At 39.1% G+C, this 18,327-nt stretch overlaps 1 protein-coding gene and 1 pseudogene across 1 annotated transcript in view; one reads left to right on the plus strand and one right to left on the minus strand.

The window, feature by feature from the left end:
• Nucleotides 1-18,327, plus strand: part of CPM (carboxypeptidase M) — a 47,323-nt gene that overhangs the window by 26,555 nt on the left and 2,441 nt on the right. The window contains exons 6-7 of the mRNA XM_017545680.2: nt 9,436-9,588; nt 16,352-16,500. Of these exons, the coding sequence (XP_017401169.2) occupies nt 9,436-9,588; nt 16,352-16,500 (302 nt within the window). The remainder of the gene's footprint in view (nt 1-9,435; nt 9,589-16,351; nt 16,501-18,327) is intronic.
• Nucleotides 3,859-7,091, minus strand: LOC108316011 (annotated as a pseudogene).

The raw sequence follows: 18,327 nt of genomic DNA on the forward strand, positions 1-18,327 counted from the left end.
ATCTCCTGATCTTGTGATCCATAGCCTCGGCCTCCCAAAGTGCTGCCATTACAGGTGTGAGCCACCGCGCCCAGCCCAGAGATATTATTATTAGAGGGAATAATAGAAACCTGGGGTAGGAGGGACCTAGGGTGGAAGGACAGGAGGGGAGATGGTAGACTGGAACTGGATTTCCAGCCTCAGGACAAAACATTCCCTTCTAGACTGGTTAGCCTGACCGCACCAACAGCAAGCTGCAGCGTGCATTTCTGCATGCAGGCCACTTCCAAAGGTGCCTTCCCTAATGGTCACTTTGGATGCACAAGCTTTCAGGTAATCTTGTACAAGCTGGTATTTTTGTGCTGGGGCGGCTTTCTGTCAGTTTTCCAGGGAACATAAATAAGCATAGACCACAACTGACAGGCAGCAGGTCTGGGCAGCATCCAAACCTCTCTCGTGTCCAAGATACAGCCTCCTCCCCTACCTTAGGGCTCCTGCATAGTCTCTGCTTTCCACAATTTGTAGCTAAGAAAGGGCCTGTCCCATCCAGTGGCAGAGCTGTCCTCCATGTTCACTGTCTTAACTTTCAAGGCAAATCCCTATGTGTAAGAAATTAGCTGGGAACAGTTGCTGCTGGGAATTGTTCCCCAGTGTGCCTGTGTGTGAGCTGTGTATTCTTCTCAGACAAAAACAGGTGAAGCCAGCGACCTTGAGGAGCCCAGAAGAATGTGTTCTAGCCCGGCCTGGAGGTTTTGTTGGCCAGGCCTGACCCGCCTTATCCAGAACTGCTTTCTCCATGCTTGGCATTCTCAATCCTGGCTACTTTGCTAGGGATCCATAATGCCACCTGTTTTGCTATTTAAATTTTTTCTACCTGAGACACGTCTAGCCATGGGGTTTGTCTTGTTTTCCTTCCTCTCTTCTTTTTCCTTCTACTATTTTTTGGCGAAAATGAGGTCAGAGAAATGTAAAACCTGCAAGGTAAGGAAATAGAAAGGACAGAGAAAGTCTTCCTGACTGGAATCTGGGCCTACATAGATATTACTTAATATTTAGATAATATTTTTATATAACATTTTGACCACTTTCTTACCATTCATATTTTTCTTTTTTAAATTATACTTTATGTTATGGGGTACATGTGCAGAACTTGCAGGTTCGTTACATAGGTATACACGTGCCATGGTGACATTCTGCATTGATCCCCCCATCACCTACATTAGGTATTTCTCCTAATGCTATCCCTCCCTATCCCCCCACCCCCTGTAATCCCTACCCTAGCCCCTACCCCACAGCATGCCCCAGTGTGTGATGTTCCCCCCATGTGTGTCCATGTGTTCTTATTGTTCAACACCCACTTATGAGTGAGAACATGTGGAGTTACTTCTCTGATCTTGTGTTAGTTTGCTGAGAATGATGGTTTACAGCTTCATCCATGTCCCTGCAAAGAACATGAACTCATCCTTTTCTATGGCTGCATAGTATTCCAAGGCGTTTATGTGTCACATTTTCTTTATCCAGTCTACCATTGATGGGCATTTGGGTTGGTTCCAAGTCTTTGCTGTTATAAACAGTGCTGCAATGAACACACGTATACATGTGGCTTTATAATAGAATGATTTATAATACTTTGGGTATATACCCAGTAATGAGATTGCTGGGTCAATGGTATTTCTAGTTCCAGATCCTTGAGGAATTGCCACACTGCCTTCCACAATGGTTGAACTAATCTACACTCCCACCAACAGTGTAAAAGTGTTCCTGTTTCTCCACATCTTCTCCAGTATCTGTTGTCTCCCAATTTTTTACTGATCGCTATTCTAACTGGCATGAGATGGTATCTCAATGTAGTTTTGATTTGCATTTCTCTAATGACCAGTGATGATGAGTTTTTTTTCATATGTTTGTTGACTGCACAGATGTCTTCTGCTGAAAAGTGTCTGTTCATATTTTTGACCCACTTTTTGATGGGGTTGTTTGTTTCTTGTAAATTTGTTTCAGTTCTTCGTAGGTTATGGATACTAGCCCTTGGTCAGACGGGTAGATTGCAAAAATTTTTTCCCATTCTGTTGGTTGCCAGTTCACTCTAGTGATAGTTTCTTTTGCTATGCAGAAGCTTTTAAGTTTCATTAGATCCCATTTGTCTATTTTGGCTTTTATTGCCATTGCTTTTGGTGTTTTAGTCATGAAGTCCTTGCCTATGCCTATGTCCTGAATGGTATTGTCTAGGTTTTCTATATATCTATGTATATGTACACATATATTATGTACATTTATATATGTATATATATAATATGTATAAGCATATATACATATATATGTACATATATCTATGTATATGTATAGATATCTATGTATATTTATGTATCTATAGATACATATATGATGTACATGTATTATATATAACTATACTATATGAATATATAATGTATATATGTAAATATACATGCCATAGTATATATGATATATACACATATAGTATGTATATTATGTATATATACTATATAAGATACATATATATAATATATACATACATACTTAGAAAAAAGAATACTAAAATTATTATAAATTATTGCTAAATTAGATATAAATCTGACAAATGTCCTACAGGGTGATAAACCCTAACTTTTGGTGCTATCTTTACAGAGCAGAAATCATTTTTGTCTCTGCAGGACAGAAATTATATCTCTATTGGACAAAAATATTAACATCTTGCCAATTTTCTACAAGCTAATATCTGAATTTACAGTTGTAAAATATGCAAATCACTAATAACAAGTCAGGATTCAGTTCACCTTAGATGGGCTAGTTAGGCAATGCCCTCACATGAAAACAAATTATGCTGGTTATTCTGGCCATTAGTTAAAATCATCGTACACCTTCCAAGTTTTGGTAAATTTTTTTCTGACCAAAGGTCATCCCAATTTACAGTCCTCACCATATGTGAAAGGGACTGTTTGGCCCCTCGTGATTACTATTATCTCTTTTAAAAATGTTTGCCAGTTTCATAGATAAAGATGAAATCTCATAATTTTAAGTTTTAGTATTAACTGACATGTCTCTCATAGTCTTATTGAACATTTATTGTTCTTTTTAAAAAAAAGTCTATTAATATCTATTGCTTATTTTTCTAGCGGTGTATTAGTCTTTTCTCTCTTGATGTTTTTTGATATATTCCTACCAAGTTTATTCTTAAATTATGTATTAATTTATATTTTCTTCCATTTTTATTTCTTTGGTATTTTTATTTTTTCATTTACTTTTCCTTCTTACATCTTATTTTTTCAGTGAATTTTAGAGCAGTTTGAGGTTTGCAGAAAGATTGAACAGAAAGTATAGAGTTCCCATATACCCTTTTCCTGCCCCACCCACACACACAGTTTCCTCGATTATTAACATCTGGCATCAGTGTGGTGTATCTGTTACAATTCATGAGCCAATGCTGATATATTACTATCAACTAAACTCATAGTTCACATTACATAGGCTATGAGGTTTTTTAATAGAAAAACTAGCTGATTTTATTATTATCAATGCCAAACAAGTCTTTAAATCAACTAAAATGTATTTAATTAAGCATAAAGTTACTTTCACGTTTGTCTACAATCACAATAAATACAGTTCTTGGCATAAAGACACAGACTTTAGAATTTAGAGCTTCCCCACCTGCAAGATTACATATATAAAACTCCCACTATTGTTTATATAATAGTGGACTAATCAACTTAAAATAGTTATACTATCTAGAATAAAATAAAATGGAAATAATTTACTCATGAGATTCATATTTAAATCATCTTTATTCACAAAATACTATCCTGATATTTATAATTCCATTAACCTACAATTTTAGCAAAAGTATACGTAAAGTAAGTATAAGTGAAAATTATACAGTAACAGCAGATACTTTAAATTGAAAATGAGATCAGTCAAAATGATTTTTGAAGAGAGCAAAAATCTTGTCAGGTTTCTTGCTGTGGTTCTGGATGTTCAGTAGCAGGTGCATTTGAAGGTGGAATCAACCCTGAAGGAACTCATTTCCACTTTTAAAATGTCGAGGTGGGAGTTAAAATCCAGGTCTTGGGACAAGGTAAGGAGGAAAACCCCTTGGTGGGTACACATTTCTCACTGTTCAAAGAGATTGGTAAAAGACATTTTACAACTTTGAGAACCTGTACTGTGCCATAATAAATCATTAAGTTTATAACTTCCATTATCTATTTTTTACTTGAAAATTGACACCAGAATAATTACTTGATCTAAGAAATTAGCTTTTACAACATTGAGAAAAATGTACTTCTTCAAATATAGATGATTAAAGGAAATATCGTCAATTTTAATGTAATTTTTCTCCTATGTTAATACCTGTTTTTTAAAAAAGATAAAGTATTTAAAAATATATAAAACTTGCTGTAAAAATATTTTTTCTTTCATTATCAAAGTTCTTCTGCAAAAACATTTTCTTGTAATATAATTTTCACCAAACTTAAAATTCACATCAGTGATTTCCAATTCTGATTTGATATTACACTCAAATATTTCCAGTTATATCAAAAACCGCCTTAAAATTCCCCAAACAAAATTCATTTTAATTCACTTTAAACTTTAAAAAAAGAGGAGAAAAAAAGGAAGGAATGACTAGATGAGACATTCATAGGCAAAGCCTAGTATTTGGTAACCATATTTTTATTCTGCAGAACCCTACAGTTCAAAATGGTAAAGTATGAATAGTAAAGCAATATATTATTCCCTTTTCTTATGTGAAGCTTTAAAAGAATTCAGTAAATTCAACAATTAGGTCAAACATAATAAATACATTTTAAATTTTAAATACATAGAACTACATCAGAACTACTTATGAAAAAGACTTTTAAAAATACCTTAGCCAGTAATTTTAATGCTAGAATATAAATTTTAATCATTTTAACTAATGGCTGGAATAACCAGTTGTTACCAATAAGATACAGATAATTTTAGTTTTATAAGACCTGCAAAAAGTCAATTATTTTTTGACTACCAAAATACAGAAATAATTCTGTAGTATTAAGATGAATCCATTTGAAACCTCATTACAGTTCATTTATGGCTGGCTGCCTTCCCGCTTTGGAAAAATAATGGTACACTCACAGAATGCTAGAAGAATTTTTCCTTCACTGTGTTACTACATGAACAGATAGTAAAATTAATATCTATGATTAATAAAACATATATTTATCTTTAAAAAAAAATTTCTAAAGCAAGCATACTTGCAAATGGAGCATGTGGTGGACTTGGGAAATCCCTTGGTGGAAGATCATCTCCAGAAGTTCCCTTTTCCCACAAAGGTGACAGAGGCCCAGTGTCAGAAGGACCCCTGTGAGAATCGGTTAACGTATCAGAGCTCGATTCCCCTCCTTCGTTGGAAATCTGATGGTCCAGATGATTCCCTGGGCCTCTTGAGCCTCTTCCTCCTCTCCTTGGAAGCAAAGGTGAGAGTCTGAGTGGACCCTCCAATGAAGCTGAAGGAGACAGAATAGGTCTCATTTCAGATGAAGGCTGAGCCAGTGGTGAGGGGCCATATGGGGAATGCTCTCTGCCAAGTGGTATATTTGGAACATCCAATGCATATGGATCTTTTTCTAAAAGTTCACATTTAAACTATTTCAGTTAATTTTTGTCTGTTGTGAGCATTTTCTTTCCTTAAATCTTTGAGATGTCTTTCAGCAGTTCAAGCTGCGAACCAATTATCCCGTGCTTTGTTCTCATGGGAAATAGTGTGCCCTTGATAATAATGCATTGTTCTCTCCAATTCTTCTTCAAGATCTTTGGCTCACTTTCTGTAGGTCTCCAGCTTTGCAGTGGCATGGCTGATCCTTTTGTCTACTTTAGAAAGTTTCTCTTCTGTCTCTACCTGGTAATTTTCCTCTGTTGTTAATTTCCTGTAGAGTTTCATTTCATTTTCTTGATATAATTCAGTCATTACTTTAAGTTTCTTTTGAAGCTTCTGATTCTCACCTTAAAAATGTGTGTTTTCTGACTGCAAAGATACTTGTTCAGTCTCAAGATTTTTAATACACTCTGTAAGCTCTTCCTTCATTTTATCGACTTCAGATGACTGGATGTAAATTTGATTTATTTCTCCTTCTAAACTTTTTAAAGAAGCATTGAACTTAGCAGCATGAATCAGTTTCTTCAAAGCTCCTTTTGGAGGATGATCTAAGTAAGCACCATTTTCCAATTCACTGTTCATTTCTAACTCCAAGTTATCACCATCCGTTCTGTCTTCTCCAAGCGTAGCAGCCCAATCTTTCATCTTTAGCAGGCGTTCAGTCAGAGTCTTGATGTGATTGTCTTTATCACTGAGAACTTGTTCTGCGTGTACTTTGGAGTCTTCCAATGTTACTTTCTGTTTATTAAGTTCACTCACTTGTTCTTTCCATACTTCAGCTTCTTGCAAAAGTTGTTTCTGGCTTTCCTGAGGTTGAGAATTTTCATCCAAAGCATCTTTTATTGCTATCTTCAGTTGTTCTTCATTCATTTGAAATAAAGTCGTGAAGATCATTTTGGCTTCAGCTACTTGTGATTCGAGGGATTTCGACTCATCTTCTAGAGACTATATCCTTTTTGAAATATCTGCCATCAGTTCATTTTGTTCAGACTGTTTGGATTTCTCTTCTTTTAACTCTTTTACTAGACAGAGTATTTCATCCTCCTGTTCCGCATTGGACCTGTTCAGCTTTTCACGGGTTGCCTCCAAACTTTGTGCTTCTGTTGCTTCCGTCTCAAAGCTGGGATCCTGTAAAGATGACTCGACTTCATAGTCTTCATGCTCTTTTTCAATAACACTAAATTTTTCTAGTAGTTTACATTTTTTTCAATTAGTCTAGAATGCATTTCAGCAAGCTTTTTCTCTCTTCCCACATAAAGCCGATTCCTAACCGATCTAAAACCTCTCCACAAAAAAAAGGGAACAGCAAAAAATCCAAAAATAGCTGCCCCTATCACCTATTCCCATGGAAAACCATAAGAATTAGAATCTGCTCCCATACTTTGACGCAGTGCTGCCACAACCCTGCATAGCATCTCCAGTACCAGCCTCAAGTAAGGGTGAGGGGTAGCCCGGGCTCCTCCATAGTGCCAAGTCTGCTCTCGGGGTTGCCACAGTAACCCGGGCCTGTGGGGGCCACAACAAAGGGCAGCGATCATACAGCCTTCTGTCTGGAACTTGAATCCGCAGGTGGCAACTGGAGGGGACCATGGTAGAGCGGGCTGCAGGGGGAGCTGTGGGAGGCAGGGGGAGCTGGGGGATGGGTGTGGGAGCTGGGGGATGTTGGGGGAGCTGGGGGACGTGGGTACCCACAGGCCTCATAGATCCATGCCACCTTTTTCTTTTTACTTTATTTTTAGAGATGGCATCTTATGTTGGCCAGGCTGGCCCTGAACTCCTAGTCTCCAGCAATCCTCCCCTCTTGACCTCCCAAAGTGCTGGGATTACAGGCATGAGCCACAGTACCTGGCCTAAATTTTTTTTCTACTTCAGTACATCCAAAATATCCTGATGAAACTGAGAATACATATTTTCTTTGGCAGGTATCAAGTGTAACAAATTAAAATTTGTTCAGAAACGACTTTCTTAATAGTTACTGTATTTCATCAAATCCAAGATACTATTTATTAGAAAACCTGGTGTACTACCAAGAAAATATTTTCGGTTAAAGACACGATGTTTTTAGCCATAAAAATTTTTAAGACAGATCCCAATTCAGAGATATTAAAATATAAAAAATATTGCATCTTAGGCCAGGAGCAGCAGCTCATGCTTGTAATCCTTGCACTTTGGGAGCCAAGGTGTGCAGATTGCCTGAGCTCAGGAGTTCGAGACCACTCTGGGCAACATGGTGAAACCCCGCCTCTACCAAAATAAAAAAAGTTAGACAGGTGTGGGGGTGCACGCCTGTAGTCCCAGCTACCCAGAAGGCTGAGGTACAAGAATTGCTTGAACCCAGGAGGCAGAGGTTACAGTAAGCTGAGATTGTGCCACTGTGCTCCAGCCTGTTCCACAGAACAAAACTCCATCTCAAAAATAATAATAATAATAATAATAATAATAATAATAATAATAATGATGTTGCATCTTAGTCTGTGGTAAAGTGAAAGCCAGGGACAGTGGCTCATGCCTATAATTCCAGCACTTTGGGAGGCCAAGGCAGAAGGATCACTTAAAGCCTGGAGTTTGAGACCAGCCTGGGCAACATAGTGAGACTCCATCTCCATACACAATTTTTTTTTTTAAGTACCAGTCTCAGCAACATGGCAAACCCCATCTCTACCAAAAAATACAAAAATTAGCCAGGTCGGTGGTACACATCTGTAGTCCCAACTACTTGGGAGGCTCAGGCAGGAAGATCACATGAGCTCAGAAGGTCGAGGTTGCAGTGATCTGTTTGTGCCACTGCACTCCAGCCTGGGCAACAGAGCAAGACACTGTCTCAAAACAAAAAAAATTAGCTGGGTGTGGTGGTACACATCTGTAGTCTCAGCTACTTGAGAGGCTGAGGTAGGAGGATCACTTCAGCCCAGAAGTTTGAAACTACAGTGAGCTGTGATTGCACCACTGCATTCCAGCCTGGGTGATGCAACGAGACCATGTCTCTATTTAAAAAAAAAAAAAAAAAGAAAGTATGAAATGATTATAACCTTTTGAAAATAGGGGACCAGAGGAGACAACTGGAAAGTCAGCATGAGCAGTGGCAGCCTAGACTACAGGAGGCTGGGCCTTCCACCTCTGAGAGGCGGCCTAACATTCTATCTTTGATCTGCAGGAGCTCTCTGGCATATTGGGGAAGCCCACAGGGGCTGGCGGAAGGTGGCCTGCACTCCAGCGTCTGCCATTCACTGGCCAACACCCCTGGGGACTTTTCTTAACATCTGTGATCATGTTTCCTCATCTGTAAAGAAGGGACAGTTGCTCAACGAGCTGCTACAAAGCACTTCATGCAGTATCTAGCAATAGCGAACACTCAGAAAATGTTGGCCATGATTCTTCCATTTTAGTGTGCTTTGCTTTATGTAGTAAGTGTATTTATCAATGATTCATAGAAATATTTTTAAAGGAATCTTGTTCCAGCTTATATCCATTTAAAAGGTAATTTAAGAAAGAAATGTAATTCGAAGAATCCTTTTTGTAATGTAGGATTTCAAAAAATAAAAAAGAACCCTTTCTTCACCCCTCACTTAGTTTTGACACACAGTTGCACTTCAGTCAGCTCTGATCCAGTTACCCATATGGGAATATTTAGGATTGTCTGGTCATGCCTGGCTAATAAAATGTCAAGCCCTGATTTTACAAGCTAATATGTCAAATTCATCTTGTCCTGTTTACAGGTAGCCATCTGATTCACTTGTCCCCAAAGCACATGATGTTTGGCTGCACTTCAAGTTTAGACCCTAACAAAAATTCAATATGCTTGTGTTTAGGTGGAATGCAAGATTACAACTACATCTGGGCCCAGTGTTTTGAAATTACATTGGAGCTGTCATGCTGTAAATACCCTCGTGAGGAGAAGTTGCCATCCTTTTGGAATAATAACAAAGCCTCATTAATTGAATATATGAAACAGGTACACCTAGGTTTGTACAGTTTTCTTATTAATTCCCTGTTAATACAAAATACAGCATCTGGCAAGACCTCCGAGTTGAGTCAATGCAAGCCTTTATTTATGCTCTGTAGTTACAGCCTCATTTCAGTGCCAGATCTGACAGTTAAGAATTCTCTTCTGCGTGAATACCTGCAGTGTGTATGAAATGCAATGACCACTCATTCATAGAAAACAAAGCATGAGGCATCTTCGTTTAATATAAGGGTATAAAAATCCAGAGTACCAGTCAGACCTGGTGGCTCACACCTGTAATCCCAGCACTTTGGGAGGCCAAGGCAGGTGGATCACCTGAGGTCAGGAGCTCGAGACCAGCCTGGCCAACAAGGGAAAACCTTGTCTCTACTTGAAATACTAAAGATAGAAAAATTAGCTGGGCGTGGTTGCATGCACCTGTAGTCCCAGCTACTTAGGAGGCTGAGACAGGAGAATTACTTGAACCCGGGATACGGAGGTTGCAGTGAGCCAAGGTGGTGCCACCGCACTCCAGCCTGGGTGACAGAATGAGGCTCTGTCTCAAAAACAAACAAACCAAAATCCAGAGTCCCCCTAATTTTCATGTTAAATGTTCTAGAAATCTAGCGAAAGATCAGGAAAACAGGATGCTACTCTGTTACATGATTTCCCATTTAGAAAAACACGGTGTTTGCTTCTTACTCATCTCATCAGCCACACAGTACCAAGGACTCTTGAGAACACTGGACATACCACTTTGCATTTTTTCCAGAACTGGGGTGGCGAGCTAGCACCATTGCCTTCAATTTCTCTCACCTGTGAACTCTGCCAGATGTCCTGGTGCTAGGAATCTTGCCAGCCTGTTTGCTGAAGGCTGGCTGGCCCTTATCACAGATGGACATACTAAATGTGTCAAAGAATGGTAGCTCTAAAATGTGCAGCAATTCACCAGGAGGACTTCTAAAACAGATTGCCAGGCCCCAACCTAGAGTTTCTGATTGAATGGGCCCTGAATTATTACTATCTTCCCACGTGATGCTGATGCCACTGGTTCAGGGACTATACTTAGAAAGCCATTGCACTAGAGAAACACACTACTTGAGATGATGATGGAATCTTGTGCAGTTCAAGTTTATTAACCAGGTGGTGTCTGTTTGGGCAAGGTGTGGACGGCTCTTCTTTATTTACAGAGTTAAAGTTACCTGCTTCCATTCAGAATGGCTTGGGGAGAGAAACATGTCAGAAATTTGCATAATAGCTATAATATCACAGAGAGAGAAAGGCAGTGTTTGTGTGTTGAAAAGGGTTACTGCATGGGCCTACTGTATAATTGCATAATTCCTGGACTGTTCTGCATGATTCACACCAAAGCTTTCCTCCTGCTACGAAGAAGATGGAGAAGGATGAGGGAGGGTAGCACAGGGCCAGAGGGCTGAGTGCAATTAGTATCCTCCCTTGGCCACACAACCCTAAAAGGGATGCCTCTACCCTCTTTCATGCCTGTATTCCCAGCCTCCATTCCCTGACCTGAAGAGAAGCACACAAAGATTACTGGTAAACTCTCAGGGCTGTTTAACTGGCTGAGTCATTCATGGACTAGGTTGACTCCCCATGACAGGAGATGTTATGAAATCCGTTCTTTCTCACCAGCATCTCATCAGATTATAAACTTATTATTGGGACCTTCACCTTCCTTATTATGTCATCAACCTTTGTCTTGGGTTCTTTCTTGCTTAGTATTCTGGTATTTCTTTCTCTGTTAGATTTTCCTTATGAGGCATGTCATGTATTAATCTAACCTATTATATTTCTACCTATCTTGATCCTTTAGTTTCTTAATCTGACTATTACTATTATAATTGTCATTATCATTATTTTAGGGACAGGGTCTCACTCTGTCACTCAGGCTGGAGTACAGTGGCACAATCATTGCTCACTGTAACCTTGAACTCCTGGGCTCAAGTGATCTTTCTGCCTCAGCCTCCCAAGTAAGTAGGACTACAGGTGAACACCACCATGTCTAGCTAATTAAAAAAAGAAAAAAACTTTGTGTAGAGACAGAGTCTTGCTATGCTGTCCAGGTGAGTCTCAAACTCCTGGTCTCAAGCGATTCTTCTGCCTCAGCCTCCCAAAGTGCTGGGATCTCAGGTGTGAGCCACCATCACTGGCTCTGCCTATTCTTTTCTGAAATTCATTCTTCACCAGTATCAACATGGTCATGGACATGCATATGCTCTATGTAACTGCACCACTATTTTCAGAACCTCAATCTAGCTGTACAGATTATTCACCAAGAACTGAATGAAGGTGGGCTTTGAAGTATCATGTTGATATAATATTGCCAGGGAGGGGGCTTTGTAAGCCGATAACATACAAATTGCAGTATACCTGTAGTTATTATTTTTAACACTTTTGAAGGTTTACCAGTCCACCATTAGCACTAGGTTTGTTTGTTCATTTCTGAGATGGAGTCTGGCTCTGTCACAGAGGCCAGAGTGCAATGCTGCGATGATCTCGGCTCACTGCAACCTCCGTCTCCTGGGTTCATGTGATTCTCTCACCTCAGCCTCCCAAATAGCTGGGATTACAGGTACCCACCATCATCCCTGGCTAATTTTTATATTTTTGTACAGACTGGGTTTCACTATGTTGGCCAGGCTGCTCTTGAACTCCTAACCTCAGGTGATCCACCCGCCTCCGCCTCCCAAAGTGCTGGGATTACAGGCATTAGCCATGATGCCCAGCCCATTTGCACTAGGTTTTATAAATAATGTTTATCTGCCTGTCCCTGTAATCAGATGGAAACAACTCACTCAAAAAATATATATTGCCACATCAACCCTGTCCCCTTGTGGTTTAAGACAGATGCATAACACAGTTTAACAATAAAACCATATTTCCAAACACCAATACAGCATGGTTATTATTACATAATAGAAAAGTTCTGTCACTACTAGTGCCCAATAAGAAGCTAATGAATGTTTTTGTTTGTGAAAGATAAGAGCAAACACCCTTTTACTGGTATTGCTCTGGTTTAAGGATATTATTGATATTTGTCAAGCTGCATTGCATTCGCTGGTTCCATGTTACCAATTGCTAGGATGCTTCTGAGTTTCTGAGGTTTTGACCCATCTGGAACATTCTGACCCACGTTGTCTGGGAAGGAAAGGTCTTCTGCTATAGTGGAAGGGTATTGCCAAGAGGGCAGAGGCTTGGGTAAAGCAGTTGTATCATCTGGCGATGTTTGAAATAATGAGCAAGCACTTGTCTGAATCTCAGTTTAGTCAACAGAAAGCTGAGAGTAATAGCATCAGCCTTGCCTCCCACCAGCCTGTTCTAAGGCCTCAGTGGCGTTTTTCTTTCCATTAGAACTCGCTGCAGACCTCAAGTGAAACTCGGGCCCCTTGGTGCCATGTTGTCCTGCTTAGAGGATGATTTACTAGGTTTGAATTGAGATGAGGATGTCACAGACATTAAGGCCAAGGTAGCAAAGGAGGGCAAGTCTGAATTCTAGGGGCCTGGATTGTCTTGCTTGTCCCTGTCTCTGAGGAGAAGCAAAAATGAGCAAGACATGGTATTACCTGCTGCTGCCCTTTCTCTCCCCTGGATTCCTCAAAGCAGATCTGAACCCAGAGAGCCAGGGAATGGCTCACAGCATCCAGAAACCTAAACAACCTGGGCCTAAAAGAATCTGGTATGTGCCGAGTTCCAGAAGCCTGTGGGACACGGATGTGGATCTGTCACCACATCCAACATAGGAGGCAACTGTGACCATGCAGTGGGAACATGGGTACAAACAAGCAGTCTCCTAAGTACTGTCCCAGCTCCGACTCTCAGTCGTGGCCAACAGATGCAGAATTCCAGTTCTTGCCCAGCCAAGAAAGGCTTTGATTCATGAAGCTCTAATATGTATTCCAAGGGGAAAAGAGCTTTACATTTCTCCCATTTATCTCCCCATCTGGCCACAGAATTTTATTTCTTCTCATTTGTGTAGCATCTGAGCACTTTTTAAATTTTTATTTTGTGTTTGTTTTTATATATAGTTAGTAGTGTTGGCTCTCTCTGCATCTCTTGAGGTCTACCAGTCTTTTTTTCAGTGTTTCAACTTCAGCATATAGAAATAAATCACATTTTCTAGTAAAACAGTTACTTCCCTCTTAGGTGAAAGGTTTGGTGGCATGTAGACAAAACATTGTAAAGACATGTACAACTAAAGCATGCTTTCATTTGACTAGTGGGAGGAGTTTTTCTATGAATGCAAATTCCATACATAAGCATGGTCTGTGTTTGCCCAGTGACAGTGATATTCACATACCCCAGGCTTCCACAGCTGGAATAACTATCTTTAGGTTTAGGTAAGAGTCATACGAAAGTGAGTCTTTGGCTCTATAATCCCAGAACTTTGGGAGTCCAAAGTGGGCAGATCACTTGAGATCAGGAGTTTGAGAACAGCCTGGCCAACATGATAAAGCCTATCTCTACTAAAAATACAAAAATTAGCTGGGTGTAGTGGCGGGCACCTGTAATCCCAGTTACTTAGGGGGCTGAGGCAGGAAAATCACTTGTACCTGGGAGGTGAAAGTTGTGGTGAGCTGAGATCGTCATCATCATCCTCCATGTTAAAGGATGGTACAATGTCAGTTTCAATGATACTACTGCTTTGCTTTTTATGCACTTCATTTACTTTGATTTGGTGGGTTTTGGGGGAGTCAATGAAAAATACAGAAAATGCCAACGGACACACCACCCTCTAGCACACGCTACCTTGCTGAAATGCATGGATTTTCTAAGTGGCGGGAACACAGTCAGCTAGCTCAGAGCCCTGGAGAAGGAAATAATTTGCATAGCTTCTTCCCTCACATATTCCTGCTTTACGGAACAAAGGTGAATTGAGATTCCAGCAACTCATCTAATATGTGTTTTCCTCCCCACCCCACCCCCATAGTTTAACTTATCCAAATAAGAGGAAAGAAAGCTGGGCCCGGTGGTTCATACCTATAATCCTAGCACTTTGGGAGGCCAAAGTGGATCACGTGAGCTTAGGAGTTCAAGACTAGCCTGTGCAACAAAGTGAAACCCCACCTCCACAAAAAAAATACAAGCTTGGGCAACATGGCAAAACCCCATCTCTACAAAAATTAAATAAATAAATTAAAACAATGTCACTGAAACCCAAGGAATAAATCCATAATCTGGTTACCAAATTATGACCAATTTATGATTGGGTACTACCTAAAGATCAAAAGGATATATATTAAGCAGTAGGAACAAATATAATGGAAATGTTTTTTAAAAAAGAGAGGCCAGGCCGGACACAGTGGCTCACACCTGTAATGCCAGCAGTTTGGAAGGCCGAGGCGGGCAGATCGCCTGAGGTCCGGAGTTTGAGACCCACCTGACCAACAAGGAGAAACCCCATCTCTACTAAAAATACAAAATTAGCCTGGTGTGGTGACGCATGCCTGTAATCCTGGCTACTTGGAAGGCTAAGGCAGGAGAATCCCTTGAACCTGGGAGGCAGGGTTGTGGTGAGCCAAGATTGTGCCCTTGTACTCCGGCCTGGGTAACAAGTGCAAAACTGTCTCAAAACAAAACAAAACGGGCCAAAGAGAACCACATGACATGAAAATAGACGTTTACATAGTTGTATAGAGAAAGGGAGAAGGAAATGTGTCATTTTCCTCCTCTGGTAGCAAAAAATGAAGTCAGGAATTAAATAGGAAAGAGAGTATAATAAAAGGCAACCTAGGTCAGATAGAAGTTTGTTTAACAAGATAAACATTGTTTAGTTAAATGCCAAAATTTTTATTTTTCATTTTAACCATTTCTTAGGGAAGCTATTACATGTGCCTCATGTTTTTCTGCCCTAACAGATAATCATTGAGTATAACTGTTTGGGGATCGTTCAAGCTCATCTTATCATTGTAGACTCTTCATTCTCATTTATGTCACTGGGGGCTTAGGTGGCTTCACCTTAAGGTAATATGATTTGACCCTGGAGTAAACAAACTAGATGTGAAATGTGGGCTCTAAAATAAGAAAGGTCTTAAAAATTAATGGCCTTTTAAAAATTGTACTCCTGAAATTTTGAGAGGGGCTCTGGAGACTATCATGTATTGACAGTGAGGCTGGGCCACTTCATTGGCTGTGTGAGCTTGTGAAGGTAATTTTAATAAGCCAGAGTCTTAGTTTTTTTTCATCTGTAAAATCATAATAATTGATGGCACAGAGTTGATATGAGAATTGAATGAGAAAATACACATTTAGCAGTTAATACAGAACCTGGAATATATTAAGTGCTCAATAAATATTGGCTGCTATTACTGGTCAGTTGATTCCATGCTTCCAGCCTTGTGATTATAATTTTGCTTCTCATGTACTTTGACCACAAGACAAAACTATTGAGTCCCTTGCATAGGTAAATATCTTGTTGTAATGTAATACATTGACAGTGTTTTTATTTAGGATTTTATGGAATCCACCAATGATTGTAGTACAGTTTGGCAATTTAGTAAATAACTTGGAAGTGACAGGAGTGGATCTTAGGTTGTCACCTGTGTTCTCTCACTTTGATAGTATGTGCTAATATAAATAGACTATTCCATTAGTAATTTTGACTGTATTTTAAGTTACGTCAAAAATAAGTTTTCTTTCCCTCTCTAACAGTTAATATTAACTCAGAACATTGAGTTAGCTAATAAATATTGCACATATTGTTCTTAAATATTTACAAGAATTTTTATATGCCATAAAATACATTTAATTTTATTTTTGTCTTGCAGGTGTAAAGGGTCAAGTTTTTGATCAGAATGGAAACCCATTACCCCATGTAATTGTGGAAGTCCAAGACAGAAAACATATCTGCCCCTATAGAACCAACAAATATGGAGAGTATTATCTCCTTCTCTTGCCTGGGTCCTATATAATAAATGTATGTATGTAAGGCTAGTTATTGTTACTAAAATATTATAGAAATCATAATTCTTACCCAGAAGAAATTGAAAAATAAATCTAAGAAGTTCAAAAGTAGATCCATCAAGACAGAAAGAAAGGACAGTGTCAGACTTGCAATTGGCAGGGGATAGAAGGGATGGAAATTACAGAGAAAAAAAAATTCCTATTTTTTTCTGATGGCAATTATTTTTTTAAATAGAAGCCAAATCCTATTTCTTGTGATACCTTTTATGATTAAAATGTAACCTCATTTATAATTAGAATAAGCAATGTAGCAAAGGTAGTTTATACCTTCGTGGAATAACATATAACACTCATTCCATGGAATATACTTTCTACTATAAAAAATGAATTGGGAAATGTTCCTTAGAATTTATTTTATAATTGAAATCTGATCCATAAATTTTATCACTATATTCAGCAAATGATAGACTTATTTTGCAGCCCTTTTTTCAATTGATGCAAGTAAAATTTCAGTTTTTAATTCCATAAAATAGATATTTCTGAGTTATTTTATCCTAAGACAGGGAAGCATGGACTAATTTGAGCCTGAGTAGATTTATGTGAAAGAACTAAATGAATAAGTATTGATTTAGTTGGCCAGATTTTGCCTCTTTCTCTTTGATGTGACTTTCTCTGAGAAATTCAAGATTCTTCTACTTTGCTTAGTGGGTCTCATGCCAACCATAGCAGTCATTCTACGTAGAGCTAATCCTGGGAGAAGGTAGTCATCTCTTCTGTAGTGAAAACTGAATGGGTATTTTATTATTTCATCTTGAGGACATCATGAAAAACAAGGTTTTTAGTTGATAAAACTATAGAATTCAGAGCCTTCCTGCTCCATGGGTTCTCCCCAAGGTGCGTAGAAGTGGGGCCTATCAACTGCAAATCTTTTAGGAATATCCACTCCTACAGAGAAAATGGATAGAGCTTGGAAAATCTCAACTCACTGTGGTGAATTTTTCTCTAGAGGGCCCTTTATTTTCCTCCTATTTACTGTGATATTTCTATTTTAAAAAATGGCTTTCCTTACAGTGAATCTAATTACTTGAATGCAATCTCATAAATAAGCCACACCTTTAGAATAACGTTGTGAATTGTTCATTTCACATTAGTTAGACTAAAACAGTACACATTGACCATAGATATTATTTCCAGGATAAGATTTGAAGGTAAGACTCTGGACGTTGAAATGAATGCATAAAATACATACCAATGAGTGGCTATGTAAATGTCATTCTCCATCATATATAATAAAAGCATTTCTCAGTAGACATTGCCTGTAGTCAGTTTAGCATTTCTCTTATTTGACCTGATCATTTTCTCCACTAAAAGCAAAACAAAACAAAACAAAACAAAATCTAACTGAAGATTCAGGCTCATATGAACAAAACCAGGTAAAGGAGACTGGATGTGGTAGCTCACATCTGTAATCCCAGCACTTTGGGAGGCCAAAGCAGGTGAATCATTTGAGGTCAGGAGTTCAAGACCAGTGTGACCAATGTTGTGAAACCCTGTCTCTACTAAAAATACAAAAAATTACCTGGGCATGGTGATGCATGCCTATAATCCCAGCTACTTGGGAGGCTGAGGTAGGAGAATCGCTTGAACCTCGGAGGCGGAGGTTGCAGCGAGCTAAGGTTGTGCCACCATACTCCAGGGTGGGTGACAGAGCGAGACTCCATCAAGAAAGAAGAAAAGAAAGAAGAAAGGAAGAAAGGAAGAAAGGAAGGAAGGAAGGAAGGAAGGAAGAAAGAAAGAAAGAAAGAAAGAAAGAAAGAAAGAAAGAGAGAGAGAGAGAGAG

Source organism: Cebus imitator, unplaced genomic scaffold (genome assembly GCF_001604975.1).
Source record: "Cebus imitator isolate Cc_AM_T3 unplaced genomic scaffold, Cebus_imitator-1.0 Scaffold181, whole genome shotgun sequence".
Lineage (NCBI taxonomy): Eukaryota > Metazoa > Chordata > Mammalia > Primates > Cebidae > Cebus > Cebus imitator.